The sequence below is a fragment of the Tauraco erythrolophus genome, chromosome 7 (assembly GCF_009769465.1).
Source record: "Tauraco erythrolophus isolate bTauEry1 chromosome 7, bTauEry1.pri, whole genome shotgun sequence".
Taxonomy (NCBI): domain Eukaryota; kingdom Metazoa; phylum Chordata; class Aves; order Musophagiformes; family Musophagidae; genus Tauraco; species Tauraco erythrolophus.
In genome coordinates, this window is record NC_141471.1 from 33,168,964 (window position 1) to 33,184,857 (window position 15,894).

General features: G+C 38.4%; 1 protein-coding gene across 1 annotated transcript in view; it reads right to left on the bottom strand.

Moving 5' to 3' along the window:
• The window catches only part of CRPPA (CDP-L-ribitol pyrophosphorylase A), a 124,576-nt gene that overhangs the window by 82,846 nt on the left and 25,836 nt on the right, over positions 1-15,894 (bottom strand). The window contains exon 3 of the mRNA XM_086614930.1: positions 13,427-13,576. Within this exon, the coding sequence (XP_086471056.1) occupies positions 13,427-13,576 (150 nt within the window). The remainder of the gene's footprint in view (positions 1-13,426; positions 13,577-15,894) is intronic.

Below are 15,894 nucleotides of genomic sequence, written 5' to 3' on the forward strand. Positions count from 1 at the left end.
CCCAGTCAACATGGGTTTATGAAAGGCAGATCTTGCCAATCAAACCTGATCACCTTCTGTGATGGGGTGACCCGCCTGGTTGATGAGGCAAGGGCTGTGGATGTAGTTTTCCTTGACCTCAATAAAGCCTTTGATACAGTTTCTCATAGTATTCTGGTTGAGAAACTGATAACTGCTGGCCTGGATAGGCACACCCTCCTTTGGGTTAAAAACTGGCTGGATGGCCGGGCCCAAAGAGTGGTGGTAAATGGGGCTAAATCCGACTGGAGGCCGGTCACCAGTGGGGTTCCCCAGGGCTCAGTGCTGGGTCCAGTTCTGTTTAACATCTTCATCAATGACCTGGATGAGGGGATTGAATGTATCCTCAGTAAGTTTGCGGACGACACCAAGCTGGGAGGCTGTGTCGATCTGCTCGAGGGTAGGGAGGCCCTTCAGAGGGATTTGAACAGACTGGATCATTGGGCTGAGGCCAATGGCATGAGCTTTAATAAGGCCAAGTGCAGAGTCCTTCACTTGGGGTATAAAAACCCCAAGCATCGCTATAGGCTCGGGGAAGAGTGGCTGGAGAGCTGCCTGGCGGAGAAGGACCTGGGGGTGTTGGTTGACTACTGGCTTGATATGAGCCAGCAGTGTGCCCAGGTGGCCAAAAAGGCCAATGGGATACTGGCGTGTATCAAGAATAGTGTGACCAGCAGGAACAGGGAAGTGATCCTGCCCCTGTACTCGGCACTGGTGAGGCCGCACCTGGAATATTGCGTCCAGTTTTGGGCCCCTTGCTTTAAGAGAGATATTGAGCTCCTGGAGCGAGTCCAAAGAAGGGCGACTAAACTGGTCAAGGGGCTGGAAAATAAAACTTATGGGAAGCGGCTGAGGGAGTTGGGGCTGTTTAGCCTGGAGAAGAGGAGGCTGAGGGAAGACCTGATTACAACCTACAAATACTTGAGAAGGGATGGTGGGGAGGTGGGGGAAGGGCTCTTTACATTAGTGATGGGTGATAGAACAAGAGGAAATGGGTATAAGCTTAGTCAGGGGAGATTCAGGTTGGATGTTAGGAAGTATTTCTTCTCTGAAAGGGTTGTCAGCCACTGGAATAGATTGCCCAGGGAGGTGGTTGAGTCCCCATCCCTGGATGTGTTTAAGAACAGGGTGGATGAACTACTTGGGGATATGGTTTAATGGGGATTAGGGACGGTTGGACTGGATGATCTCTAAGGTCTTTTCCAACCTAGTAATCTATAAATCTATGAATCTATATCCCAATGCCTTTCACTGCAGTAACTGCAAGTGCCCTGTCCATACCTACCATGATTTCCCTGCACTCTACCATCACATCCCCTGAATACTTCCTGACTGCCCATTCAAAGATGTTGGTTGCTATAGGCGCAAGAGCTCCCAAGTCAAGTCAGCTCTCTATTTTCTTTCTACTAGACTTCTTCAAAAGCAGTTTATAATCTCTCTTTATGTTGAGGCTGACAATTACTGTTCTCTACACCCAACTCGCTGCTAGGCAATAGCAGTAGTGGTCCCATAGGCAAAAACATGGAGCATAAATGCACAGCGTGGGCAACATGAGATTTGCTTTCCCTATCACTGTTCAAAGATACAGCTACTAGGCAAGGTTAGGAATAACTCCACTCTGTTTCTTTTCTTCAAACACAAATTTGCTCAAAAAACTCACTGTCACAATACGTAAAAGCAGAAACTCAGCAAGATTCAGAAATGCATATGGATGCAGAGAACAAATTTATATCAGACAAAGTTTGCACTTCTGAGCATAAATTAAAATCATTGTTTAAGATCTAGCAATACAATTTTGATGCGGATATGTCTGTCCATTTTGGACAAGTTCTTTCAACTTTCTTCTAAGCAACAAGTCACACATGATTCTGTGACCAAAAGATAGGATCTAGGTCTAATGAGCTAGATTAAAAAATCCTTGGTTTCAGTGTCCCATTCTATCAAAACTGCTAAGAAAAAGTGTCATTTACCTTGATTTAGATTTATCAAGAAATCACTGCAAGAAAAACACTGCAATAAGGTAACTAGACAGTTAGAAAAGATATCCATTTTACTGACTCATTTTCTAGCTCTGACCTCAAAAGGAAACAGAAGCTGAAATACAATCACAAGACTAGATCCTAGCACAAGGCTATGATAACCCCAGCAGCCTTAAGAGTGACTCTGGATAAAAGAAACACGAAGATCAAGTTTTAAAATTCTCTTAAGAAAGTATAAGAACTATCTTTTCCGTTCTTAAATCCATGCCTTAAGATACTTGCAGATATCCTAAAGGATTATTCATGATAGTGTGTCTATCATTAAAGCCTACCCTTAAAGTCTTAATCTTATCCTGGCTGCTACTGCTTCAGTCTCTGCAAAAGGAGAGGTCTAAACAAACCAATCATCCTGTAAAAGAAGTACATGGGCTTGACTTTACATCAAAATCATAAAAACTCTAGTTCCGTTTTAAAGTTGGAGGGAGATCCCCAACTCCTACGTACCCAGAGTAATCTATAATTCAGTCCTTCTAGAGAATAAGGTCTGCTATGTTCTCCTAGACAAACTATCATCAACCTGTAGAGAGAGGGGAAGAAAGTGCAGCTTTGCTATTAAGGAAAAAAACTTAATCAAGAATAACTGGAGGTGCTTTGCTGAGGAAAGAAGGGTACCAGTAGGCACAAACAAGTGTCAAGGGTTGCGTCAATATTACTAAGCTAGCATCCAGGACAGGTTCTTTTTGGCGCAAGTGTTTCCTGAATCTCTACTCAGAATCATACGAAATACACTTGACTGTGCTGCTGGAGAGTTCAAAGTCATTTCCCTTCTGGTGGAATCAAGATTAAAGCCATATCCAAGGGTACCAGCTAAAAGGACATCATTTGCAGTGTGGACACAATGTGCTCTAGCAGTCAGGACTCTAGACATGCACTGTGTCCATATCACTGGCAACTGGAATAAATATAACTGCTGGTGAAAGTCCCAGTTTACACATACAATCCTGAAACAATAACAGATCACCAAAAAACAAACCTCAGCCTTTCTCTCTTTGTGTCACACCAGTAGATGTATTCCTAAGGTCACTCCAACAAAGCCCACATAAACTAGCATAAAGAGAGAATACAAACTAGGTGAGAATAAACAATGGTAATGGTATGAAGATGAAATACCTGATGCAACTAAGAGCTAGTTATTAATCAGATTGATCTCATAAAACAGGTCCTCAGTAACCATGAGATACTATTGACTTTTCTGATATCAGAAAAAGGACACAAGACCCATTTTGAGCATGCAGCTGAACATGGAACTTCACACCTCACATGCAATTTTAGCTTTTTTAAAAGTCATATTTTAGTTACAATGTCAAGAAGAAATAAGAAAATGTTAATATTTTATGTCACAACAGCAGTAGTCAAAAGACTGTGTTAGGACTCATTGTTTACTCTTTAAAAACTTTCTTGTAAATTGAAAAAAAAAACACTTGGAAAAGAGTTCTATGGGCAAGATAAAGAAAAAATCTTGTCCCAGTGTAGAAAACTACAAATTATTTAGGATATTCTAAGAAAATGTAAAGAAGTGATTGTTCACAGTCTCCCAGTAAAGAGACTTCTACATATATTGAGTTCTAAAATTGAGCAACCAAAAGAGAATTTGATCAGGCTTAGAAGCAGAGGTAAGCCAAATTCAGGCCAAGTTAAAGTGCATGTTTTACTTTTAAATTCTTTTGAACAGATAGGCTTATTCACTCTTGAAACAATTTACTTAAGAGAAACAACTCTTGAAATTATGCAAGATCAGAAACGGTCCTTTTTGCTTGCCTTTAAATACACTAAACTGTCAGTACCTAAGAGATTAAAGTCTCTAACATTATTACCTTGTATCCTCCTTAGCTCTCAAAACAAGCAGCAGATGACAATTTAGATGGGTGGTCTCCCATCCGCTGGACACAGTGATTCTCGCTCAGTATTCAGCATTTTTTGAGTCTGTGCCAAACGGGTGATTTTTTTTGGATACAGTACACTTATCGGGGTAAATCCAGTAACACTTACAACAATACTCTCATAATCCAGCCTGATTTCCAACTTGAATAACTGCATTATGTCTTGCTAATATACACCCTTCAAACTGTATCTGAAGACAAAACGCCTTTCACTGCCACAGAGATGCCAGATTTCACCCAGGGTGTGGCAGCTTTGCACTACTGCACCAAACAGTTCCACGAGCTAATATGTGAATTCGCAAAGTGCTTTGAGATCCTACAGGATGAGGAGTGCCATAAAATGGAAGTAATTACCCCATTAGAAAAAAATCAATCTTATTTTTTTCTTATGCAAGGCATTAGAATTTATCCAAACATTCTTGTGGCAGAAATTAATTAGGGCAAGGTGGGGACTCATCCAATATCCTGGCTCTACCATTGCGCCAAAGAACTAATCAAGTACAGAGCTATCTAAACTAGCATAGCTGTCTCAACAGACCACCAATCTAGCTTCAGGTTTTGAGTAAATGAAAGCATTACTGACAAAATTAACTTAGTACATTTATCCTGAAAAGAATCCTGTAGAATTGGATAGGTTTTAAGGACAGAGAAGGGAAAAAAAAAACACACTTATTCCCCTAAATCTCAGGACAAAGCCACTTGGATAAAAAGATGCCAGATTAAGTACCTGTAAAATCTCTTTGGAAAACATCTCAGAATTACAATTTGAAGAGTGTACAAATTAGGATACTCATGTAGGTGGGGTTGACAATCCTGTAGTTAAGCAACAGTCTGTGTGCATCAGCCTGAAGATGAATGAAGAAAGGCAAAATAAAGTCTTCTGCAAAACCACGTTATTAAAAAAATAAGCTCCATTGCAATTTCACATCAAAACAAAAAAATTGCCAATTTTCAGTAGGAATGAAATGGAACTGAACTCAGGTTCTACTGAAGTTCCAAAGAAATCATTTTTTCAGATGGGACTAAAACCAGAGATAAAATCCAAGCCAAAATGGACCACAACAATGAAAGGGTGCTGTTAATAAAGTGAAAACTTCTCATGTAAGGAGAAATCAGGTACTAGGTCGTCTTCTTTCAACATTTAGGAGCTACACAGATTTCCTTGTCAAACAATCAGATCTAAAATCCTATTGACTCAAGGACGAATCAGCAGAAAGACCTCCTTTGTTAGCTTATTTCATATGCTTAGTTGCACATTGAAAAACTCACAGATATGCCCCATCTTGATACTATTATACATCTAATTAAAATCTGTTTTATTATACCATGAAAACAATTGGAGCAGAAATTTCAAACTGAAATAATCCACGCAATTTTACTATTCAGTCAAGTAGGTTGACTTGGACCGACCAAATACGTAGTTACACAAAAACAGTAATTACCTATTGCATTGCATAGGGAGATGGAAGTATGCTATCCTTAGGACTCCATACAAGGAAGAGCATTGGCTTGTAGTACTGTCTTCATGCAAATCATACAACTAGTGGATTACTACTATTTTAGCTGGCTCTCGTCTAATTCACAAGTCTCATCTAAGTATTTGATTCGGTATTTCAGAACACAGTTGATGAGGAGGAAGAAAATCTACAGACACAAACTGGAATACAGAATTAAGAAAAACACAATGATATGGCAGATGTTTAGAAGACTTGAACATATAACTCTAAAATACAAAAGCAAAACGTGTGACCAAAGCTGGGAATGGTGGAAAAGGAAGTGTATCTCCATACACACAACCAGAGCGTACAGAAACCGCAAAATACATTTTAAGAAGAATGAGGTAAACTGATCATGCTTACAACATAATACATAGATTTTATCATAAACTTTAATGGGTTGTTTCTTGACCTGTGTCTTTAAAAAAAGTGTCACATCTTTTAAATGTATCTTACACTCTTTTTGTCGTATGTTAAAAACAATAGTGATCTCTTCTTCAGTGTTTTTATGCTACAAAACCTAACAGATCTGACCCATATCACCAATTCAGGATTGAATAGCATCAGGCAAATTTTTTTTTCCTCTAAGTGAATGTTTACATAAGGTAAATATTAAGCTGTTCAGCCCTGCCACAACTTAGATTCCTTGGCATACACAGGGTTTCATATTTGTTGAATGTTAAAAAAAGGAAAAAGTTGAGGTGCCTTGAAGATTCAGATATCTTTAGTCTTAGAAGGGAAGTGAGCAGTGTTTCTTTTCAGGATTCCAGCATCAGACTTAAATGCCCAAATTCTGCCCCACTTACATTTTGACCTTTCAGTCCTTCTTCTGAATCTGACCCTTGCTCCCAAAGTTGCCAAGGTTTTAGTCAACAATTTGTCCACTACTGTTCATTTTCTTGCCTGTTGCTCCTGGCAATGTTAATTTGACAGACATTGATTTCTTTAACAGAGAATGAACCCACAGGAAAATCCCCAAGTCGGTCTAGACATTTTGCCTCAAAGGACTTGTCTGACCTATGCCAAAAAATTACTAAACTGCTACAGCTGACTCCACTTCCCCACTACAGAGGACATTAAAATGCTTCACACATGTTTGAAGAAGAATCCCAGTAATGTTGTGCCTTTTCAAAAAGCACTTTAGAAGTTTACAAAATCCACATGGAATACACTCCCTATTATTTACATACAGAAAAGAAAATACTTTGAGCAAATACTTGAACAATGGGTCTAACAATTGCCAATTTCCTTCCTTACTCTGGCAAAATCTTCCCTGAACATTCTCAGGGGTTTGTTAGATGAGAACAATTTTGGGATTTCCTTTTCTTCTACTGAGGACCGGGTTGGACAGTTTGCAGAGTATCTCTTCTCCCCATCTGAACTTCATCTGAGGACATCTTGTAATGATTTTTTTGGGGAGTGGAAGAACATCTGCCTCCCAGAATTTAGCATCAAAGTATTTCCATGCTTCTCCCTGACAGACTTATTTTGTATCTTGTCATTACTATGCTTATATATAGCAGCCCTCTCCTATGCAGGCAGATGTTGTAACCTTCCATAAGTAAATCTGATTGCTTATTATCCAAAAAGTGGGCAATGTTGGGTATGAACAGAAGTATTAATTCAGTGTAGTCCCAAAAAGTACTTATCTCTACATAGTTTCTACACAGATTACATAGAATGCCTAAGGTCAGTCTGTTCTATGTTGATATCTGTAAGAGGTTATAGACAAGCATCAGAGAAACATCTCTAAACATGTTGAAGCTCATCCTCCTTCAATGAACACTCCTGCTTCCTGTTCCTACTTTTTTTATTTCAGCTTTGTTGTTCTGATTAGCTAAATATAAACTTCCATAATCTACAAAAGGTTTATAGTAAACAGATGATTAAACTAACTACATATGCAATACAAACAACTAAAAAAATGGTGTAGCTTTTGTCATAAATTTTTCCAGGTACAGAAGTCCTTGAGGCTACCTGCAAAACAATGTATAAAAGATTATCGGGAAAACAATTGTGTATCAAAATTATTTTTTAAAATGAAGATTATCATAAACCTACTACTCTAAATAGTGATCACACTTGGCCATGCCATCCATATGTGAAGGATTCCTGCAGAATAGCCTTCCAACACATCTCACCCGTTCTTCAGCTGTGTGTAGCTCTTCCCTTTTACAAGATCCTTGGCTTCACCAGGCTCGTGACATTGGTGAGCAATTCTACTGTATCCCTAGCATTCATGCTGACTACTGTCTAACCTTCATATCATCTTCCCTAGGCCTTTTGTTTACATCTCTGACATAGAAGCTAGTCAGTCTTCCACATACCACTCCTCTCCTGCTTCCATTTTCAGTGGTTTCTCTGCCAGCTCAGGAAATGCAAAGCTTTTTAATTGTTCCTGCAAGATAGCAGGAACTTAATTACATCTTACTTTTGGAGATATATTTCAAATACACAAAGCTTTGTTAAGTTTGGGTATTTCAGTCTTTGTATATCGTGGTTGTGTTACTTTGTACACTAACGTGACGCGACACAAGATGTTTTGTGTTAAAGACAAAAGATCTGACACCTCTGTGCATTTCACAATATGTCAGAAACAGGCAGTACAGAAATCAGTCTTAGCCTACTCTGATTAAAGGAAAAAGGTAGTCTACCTGACTTCCTGATACTCTAATTCCTTAAAACATACTGCTCCAGGGGAACACTTGACTTCTAGTACATGAAGTCTTCCCACCATCGTCCTCCCAGGCTTACAAGATCATTCTTTGCATTTGCTCCTATTTAATTTAAAAAGCTGAACAGAAACATGAAACTACCGTAAGCAAAAATGAACAAGTCTGATCTAAGGAATTTATCCTTTATTTGCTATGTTTGGAAAGGGAGGATTTTCCATTAACACTTAAACTTTTTGGATTTCCCTTAGGGCCAATAAGAATGCAAGAGAAACATGCATTTCCAAAGATCAGGAATCTAATTCTTATTAACCTAAAGGAAAAAAAAAATCCAACTGGCTAATTTTGTCCCAAGTAGGTTAGAACCGAATTCAATCACAGCCTCTGCAATTTTACAACTTTTGCACAGGTTTTACTAGTTATTAGAGACTTTCATTTTAAAAAGTTTTATTTGTCCACTACTCACATTTACTGAAGGCTAGTGGTATGGTTCACGACACTGTGCAGGAAACAAGAACTCACAAATTAGGGCTTACCAGAACTATGAGCACTGGTGCAACGTCACTTTTATCCCCTTAGCACATTTATGTGGCCTTTTACCAAACATCTCAAGTAAAACCCCTGGCTAAGGTAAAGCCTCCTGCCTGCGAGATACCACACGCATTATAAATACAGTTCTTTCTCCCCTTGCAGTTGTTTGCATCTGTCACTTGTCAGCCTTGTGTCAAGCATGCACCCCAAAAAAATAAAAGCTGTAACTTTTATAGATTTTTATAAATTTAACAAACTGAACAGCATGAAAGTGGTGCTGTACTTCACAAGTTTATGAGGTGAGGAGGCATATATATGATGAGTGACAGAGTAAACTCAGGCATATGTAAGGAGGCCTGTATAAATCATCCTTTTCTCACCTCAGGACCATCCCAATGCTAAACTCCAAAGTCCTGCTACAAAGCAGAAGCATCAGAATACTTCACTGAAACAGAAGTAAACAGCTGTTTTCCCATGCTTCATACAGCCAACTGAACACAGAGACTTGCAACAGAAAGCATTAAGCAGCGTTACATACAGGGTAGGTGCCTGTATCTGCCAAAATCCCATTACGCCTATTCATTTATTATAGCTAAGTGCTCTACCTAATGACACCTAAGTTGGAGTAGCGAGGTCTCTTCAGACCGAGACATCATTTTAGCTCCACTGGCTGTTGTGGGCTCTGAACAGTTGCTTAATTTCAATATTGACTTTAAATGTTTTTAGTTTGGCTTATGTGATGTCCAATACAGGGACCAAGAGATACCCTGAGTTAAAAGTAAAATGTATAACAATGTTAAGAGAAACTTTAAAAACGTTAAAAAACAGTATCACTATTCTGGAGTGGAAGGAGGAGCTATTTCCTGAACAGTGGTCTTCTGATCCTGCTGCATGGTCGCAATTATCATTTCAGGTAGAACACCACTGAAAAGCTTTCCCTTCCCTGTTGTACCTCCACTTACTTGCTGCACCACAAAAAGACAGACACAAAGTACTCCCAATTCATCTTTCGCCAAGAAACAACAATGGTTCTCAGACTGCTTGCATTCCACCAATAAAAAAGTAAAAATATGGGACATTTTAATATCTTTTCCCTCGCCTCAAGCATATACACAGATATACCAAAAAAAGTTGCATCCACCACTCATTGATGTTAAAATAGATGCTAACTGAAAAAAATCTGAGATTTTCAAGGAAATATTTTCAGAAATATATACTATTGTTTTGTATAGTTAAACAAATTATTCAAAATTAACCACCAGAAGACTTAGTAGTATCTAGCACCTCACCAATATTTTTCAGATTGCTCTTTCCATTTCAGATTTATTTACTTCTCCGGGGATTAAACCCAAACAAATCAACCTTACTTTGCAGGTGGAAGTCCTTGGCTTCCTTACAATAGCAGAGTAGAAAGATGAAATAATTTCCCCTCCAGGATCAAGAAACATTATGGAATTGTGAGAGGAGGATCACCCCAAAGAACAGAAGATTAGTTAACACACGTAGCAAAAGGAGATGTGACTATTGGCAGCAAACCTTTTGAAAACAATATAATGCATACCTTTTTGCATAGCTAGTTCTCTCATACAACATGAGCAAAAATTAGAAACACAATAGAAATTATTTCATAGCATACTTCAGAGATAATGGATGAAACACTTAATCCCGTTTCTGGGTAATTGACCAAACAGACTCTAATTTGATGTCACTTCCAGTCCAACATTCTTTCTTTTTTTGACAAACTGGTTGTAATAAGGAAAACTCAAAGCCAGAAAAATCACATTAAAAAAATAAAAGTACTGAGTTTTAACTTTTGAAAAGCCCTGTTAAAGTGGACTTAAGTATCAGATATGCAAGTGATGAAGAATGTTTGTTTTAATGAGCTCTCAAAGTCATTACAAAGACAACAGAGTGCATGTAATTTTTGAGCCACAAAACATAAAAGGTTTCAACAGCACTACTATAAAGCTGAGAAGTTAATAGTTATGATGTCAGAAATTTTGACATCGTCACAGTTAAACCAGAAAGCAACACATATCTGAACAAAGAAGATCTGTTTGGAATACGTATGTTCTAGGCAACAGAGAAGAGGTAAGAGTGAAAACTAAACAGAGATTCAGCATCCAAAAATTAGATGCATCACAATGACACATATGCAAACAACCTGAGTGAAAGTCCTCAAAATCTGTGCTGGATTTTGGGCACCAAATGGAAAAATAATTCACTGTAGCATACATATATTTTAAGATAATATTGTAAGCCGATCTTTAGCATTTGTTTTATCTACTTCAATTAATTTTATGTACAAGGCGTGTACTCCAAGGAGAAGGAGCACTAGCCTGCTCTGCCCAGATTGGTACCAGACAAGAGGAGCAAAAAAGGCTATACATGGTAAACCTGCAAGGATCAGAGAAGTGATCTTTAACTGGAGGTTGCAACTTAGTGGTCACGATACTCAGAGATCTTACTTTCATGAAAAAGAACACATCTGGAAGTAAACTCTAAATCTACCTACTCACGTGAGATGATGCATTTAAATACAGACAGAGTTTAAAAGCAGTATTCCACATTACCCACAATGTAACTGAAAAGCCTATGTTATTTGAAGCAGTATTTCAATGGATAGTTTCTTTCTAAGGAATGCATGTCTGACTCTTGTTTTCCCCACACTGTCGTTGCATAAAGGTCACAACTGTATAAAATACACAGGAGTGGGATCATGATCCCATGACCAGTCAGCCTAAATTAATTCCATTCCCAGCTTTGTCAATGACTTGCAACATAAGTAACAAATTTTTTGTTTGTTTATCTGTACAATGATACTTACCTACTTCACAAGGTTGTTGTGGAAACTAATGAGAGATATGTTAATATTTAGAAAGCATCACAAGCTGCATCCAGCCCTACAAAAATCTGACATGTCCTACAGTAGCTTGACTAAGTTTTTCAGGACAACAATTAATTATCTTTTCTTTATTTGTTTGTACAGTTCCCAGAACAATAGGGTCTTAATCCTTGACTTGGACAGCTAGGCACCATTGAAACATAAATAATTAGCAAACAATATGAGTTGAGAGGTTTAGCAAAGTGTTATCCTTCCCAGAGCTGCAAGGCACAGAGCATTTACATGACCAGAATGTAGCCAGCGCAAAGGGAACTGGGGACAAGGAACCATAGCCTTGGTTGCCTGCTAACAACTTTGGTGGTTTTGTACCCTTGAAAGAGCAAGGGTACAAAAAGAAGACTGATGGAATGCACATGTGAGAAGAACACTATCCAGAGGAGCACAGGGACTGCAAATATAGTTGCCTTTTGAGTAAGGCATTTATGGCAAAAGCTTTTTATGTATTTGCCAGCTCTACTGAGCTGCAAACTAAGCAATCACAGTAGGAAAAAAATAGGGGTTTGGTTTCAGGGTGGGTTTTTTTGAGAAACAACACAAACATGCAATTAAATATAACACATTAACAAGAAAAAAAAACCAGTTTTATAACCAACAGTAGCTGTTGTCTCGAGATGTGTTTCATGCACATATATGCTGCCTTCATCATGAGTTTGCCCACTACATTCAAGCTAGAGGCTCACTTAGAAGTATGAGTTGTGTGTTATCACATACACCAAGAACATCACTCCATTTCCTATCAGAAATAAAAAGGTTGGAGCTAGTCCAATCACTTGAGTAGCTCTTCATCTTGGACAGGCTTCATCATCAGCATCTAAGAATAGCTTCAAGTATCAAGCATAAACGGTATGACATGGAATTTGTGGCAACATTTCCAAGTAAAATAATTACTGAGCAATTAAGCAGCTGTTTCTTCTTCGTTACCTGTCCACATATTTGTTCTGTTGTTGGTGAATTCTAAGCTATGTACTATCTGTAGGTGAATATCAGTAATTTGGGCTTGTTTACTCTAGAATGAAAGACTGATGGGAAGCATGACTGTCAGCATTACTGGAGTGAAAAGTAATTCCTTCCAAGTGACAAATGAAGAAATACTCTGCTTCCAGTCAGTCTGGAAGACACCTGGAGGACAGGCAATTTCCTCAAGGTGATGAATGAAAAGGAAGTAGAATACTGAGCCGAAAGCCTGGAGTGTTTCCAGCAAACTGTGAATGTAGGGCGAGGCAAACGAAAGCAGTCTTCAAGAGGGATAAAGGCAAAAGAGACAGGGTTTAATACACTGCCTCAATTTTTGCTTTCTTAAATAAAGATTATGTTAAAACAATATATTAGGAAAAAAATGGAGAATTACAACAGAGACTAAGTATATATTATTTTCAGCCACTAAATGATGTACAACATATATGCAACACAAAACAAATGAAACACTACTTACCTGTATGTATTAAGTTAATATTATCCCAGTATTTTAGAACAGTCTGTCCTTTCAAATTCTTATTATAATATCATTATTACACTATGCATCCAAAACTCTTGGATACTCAGTCAGCAATACATACTTAATACACACCTAACTTCAAACACATTAACCCATTCACTTAAGTAATCTATTTAACATGCAATAAAAATTAAAGCAAATCCGTCTTTTCAATAGTTTAGACACCTCACCCTCTCTTCTATTTGGCAGTTTGGTAATTGAAAAACTCAAATAGATTAGAGTGATGAAGCATTTTCGTCAAAAGACTACAGGGGAAGTAGTATGCATACAGTTTGATGGGATCTGAAATAAATGCGGAACCTCTATTTTTGAGATAAGAAAAAAAAGAGATAACTTTATTTCTAACTAAAGTAAATGTCAGAAAGTCTTCAAAAGTCTCAAAAGTCTTACCTGTTGGTATGCTTCATAAATAATATCAAACAAGAAAGCCTGAGGCATTTCACTCGCTCTGTACCTAGCACGTTCCAATGAGTGGTCTAAACAGCCATCTGCAGTAGAGGCAATAACAGTAGAAACTAGAGGACGAATTGCTCCTGCTGCCTATGGAACAAAATACAAAGAGAGGCCTAAATGTTATTAATATTAATGTATATCAGATAGTGGCATTCAAAAAAGTAAGACCTTTAAAACACATTTTCTACTTATTTATCTTTTATATATCTCATAATGCATAAATCATACTACTTAGCCTGTATGAGACTTTTAATATGAATATAGCAATGGAAGACTGTATAAGTAAACACTGAGGGTCAATTTACAAAAAGAATTTAATCTAAAGTTCTTCATAAACATCTACCACAGATACATGCACAGATCTGAGATGTTTGTTTTTCAGACTTTTTTACATATATATTAGGTAACCTCTGTGAGGACAGTTCTAGGCCTATTCAGATATCAAACAGCAGGAGACACATCTGAGAGGTCTTGACAATCCATAACACTCATTGCTTTCACAGATTGCGATTTGGCTAAACTGCTCAGAAATAAGCAACAAGAAAAGTTTCGAAAAATTGAGTTTGTTTCTCCACGTTGAATTCACCCTGTGAAATACTGAGCAACCACACTTACCAGTGAAATCACTGGGAACACAGTACATATATTAGAAAGTATCCAATATACAGCAGTACTGTGCCCCAGAACAGATACTTAAATGCTTATATTTCAGTTTTGCATTTGCTTAGATCTGAAACCAATTAAACATGTATCTTTGCTCTTTTCATCAATATATAGTATTAAAGATCTATGGCACCTCTGAAACACAACTCTGCTAGCTAGTTTTAGTCATTTTGATACCAGAAAGTTACCCACACTTCATTATCACTTATCAAATACTCATGTGAACTTTATATGAAGCTAAAGGTAACTGGGACAAGACTTGTCCATACAATAATGAAGAAAAGGATGCAATGGCAGAACATTGCTTATCAAATCACAGGGCAAAAAGCATGGTCCCTAACACTGCCAACCACTGAGAATGGCTTCCTTACACTATACTGTTTATTATCCATGTTTAAGAATAATAAAAAAGAATAACTGATGCTATTCCAAAATATTTGGAATTATCCAACATCTTAAACCAGTACACCTAGAAAACCACTCCCAATGGTGAATTCTGACATTATTCACTGCAGTCACAGAGTATCTTCTGAGGTCTGATAAGCTCAGATGCAGAAAAAAATAGGTCTCATCACATAAAATAAAAACATTGTTACTGTTGATTTCATTTATCTTCTGTTGCCAAATCCTGCCCGCATACATAGAGTCTTGTTCATTCTTAACAAGATCTCTGACCTTGGATAGGCACACAGTGGCAGAACAAGACACCACAATTGAGTCCAAAGTGTTTTTTTTTCCCCTCTTGGAAGAGCTAGTTGTCTTCCCTCCCCCTTTCACACTACTGAACAGTAAAACAAAGAGGAACGCAGTCCAAGTGTTGAGCACTTTATGAGCTCTAAAATATAGCTTCTAGTTCATTCTTGTACAGAATGAGGACAGAGATGTGAACCAATTTCTCATGTCCAAGAGTTCTGAGATGCACGATCTATCAGGGCAGGGAGAAGGGAGAGAAAAGATTCAAAAGATTCACAAATATCTGAATCACTTTCCCAATATCAGAAAAGCACTTTTTCTTTCTAATACATGGGAAGAGATAGCTATATAAAACACTACATGGAGCAAAACACTATCATCCAAAGGCAAAACATAGAATCATAGAATGGTTTAGGTTGGAAGGGACCTCAAAGATCATCTAGTTCCAACCCCCTGCCATGGGCAGGGACACCTTCCACTACACCAGGTTGCCCAAAGCCTCATCCAACCTGGCCTTGAACACCATGGTACAGAAAGATCAGTGAGAACTATGAAATCACAGAATGATAGAATGATTTGGTTTGGAAGGGACCTTAAAGATCATCTACTTCCAATCCCCCTGCCATGGGCAGGGACACCTTCCACTAAATCAGGTTACTCAAAGCCTCATCCAACGTGGCCTTCAACACTTCCACAGATGGGGCAGCCACAACTTCTCTGGGAAACCTGTTCCAATGCCTCACCACCCTTACAGTGAAAAATTTCTTCCCTATAGCTAATCTCAATCTGCCCTCTTTCAGTTTAAAGTCATTGTCCCTTGTCCTAGCACTCCATGCCCTTGTCAAAAGTCCCTCTCCAGCTTTCTTGTAGGACCCCTTTAGGTACTGGAAAACTGCTAAAAGATGTCCCCGGAGCCTCTTCTTCCCCAGGCTGAACAACCCCAACTCTCTCAGCCTGTCTCCATAGGAGAGGTGCTCCAGCCCTCAGATCAAATTTGTGGCCCTCCTCTGGACCCGCTCCAACAGCTCCATGTCCTTCTTATGTTAGGG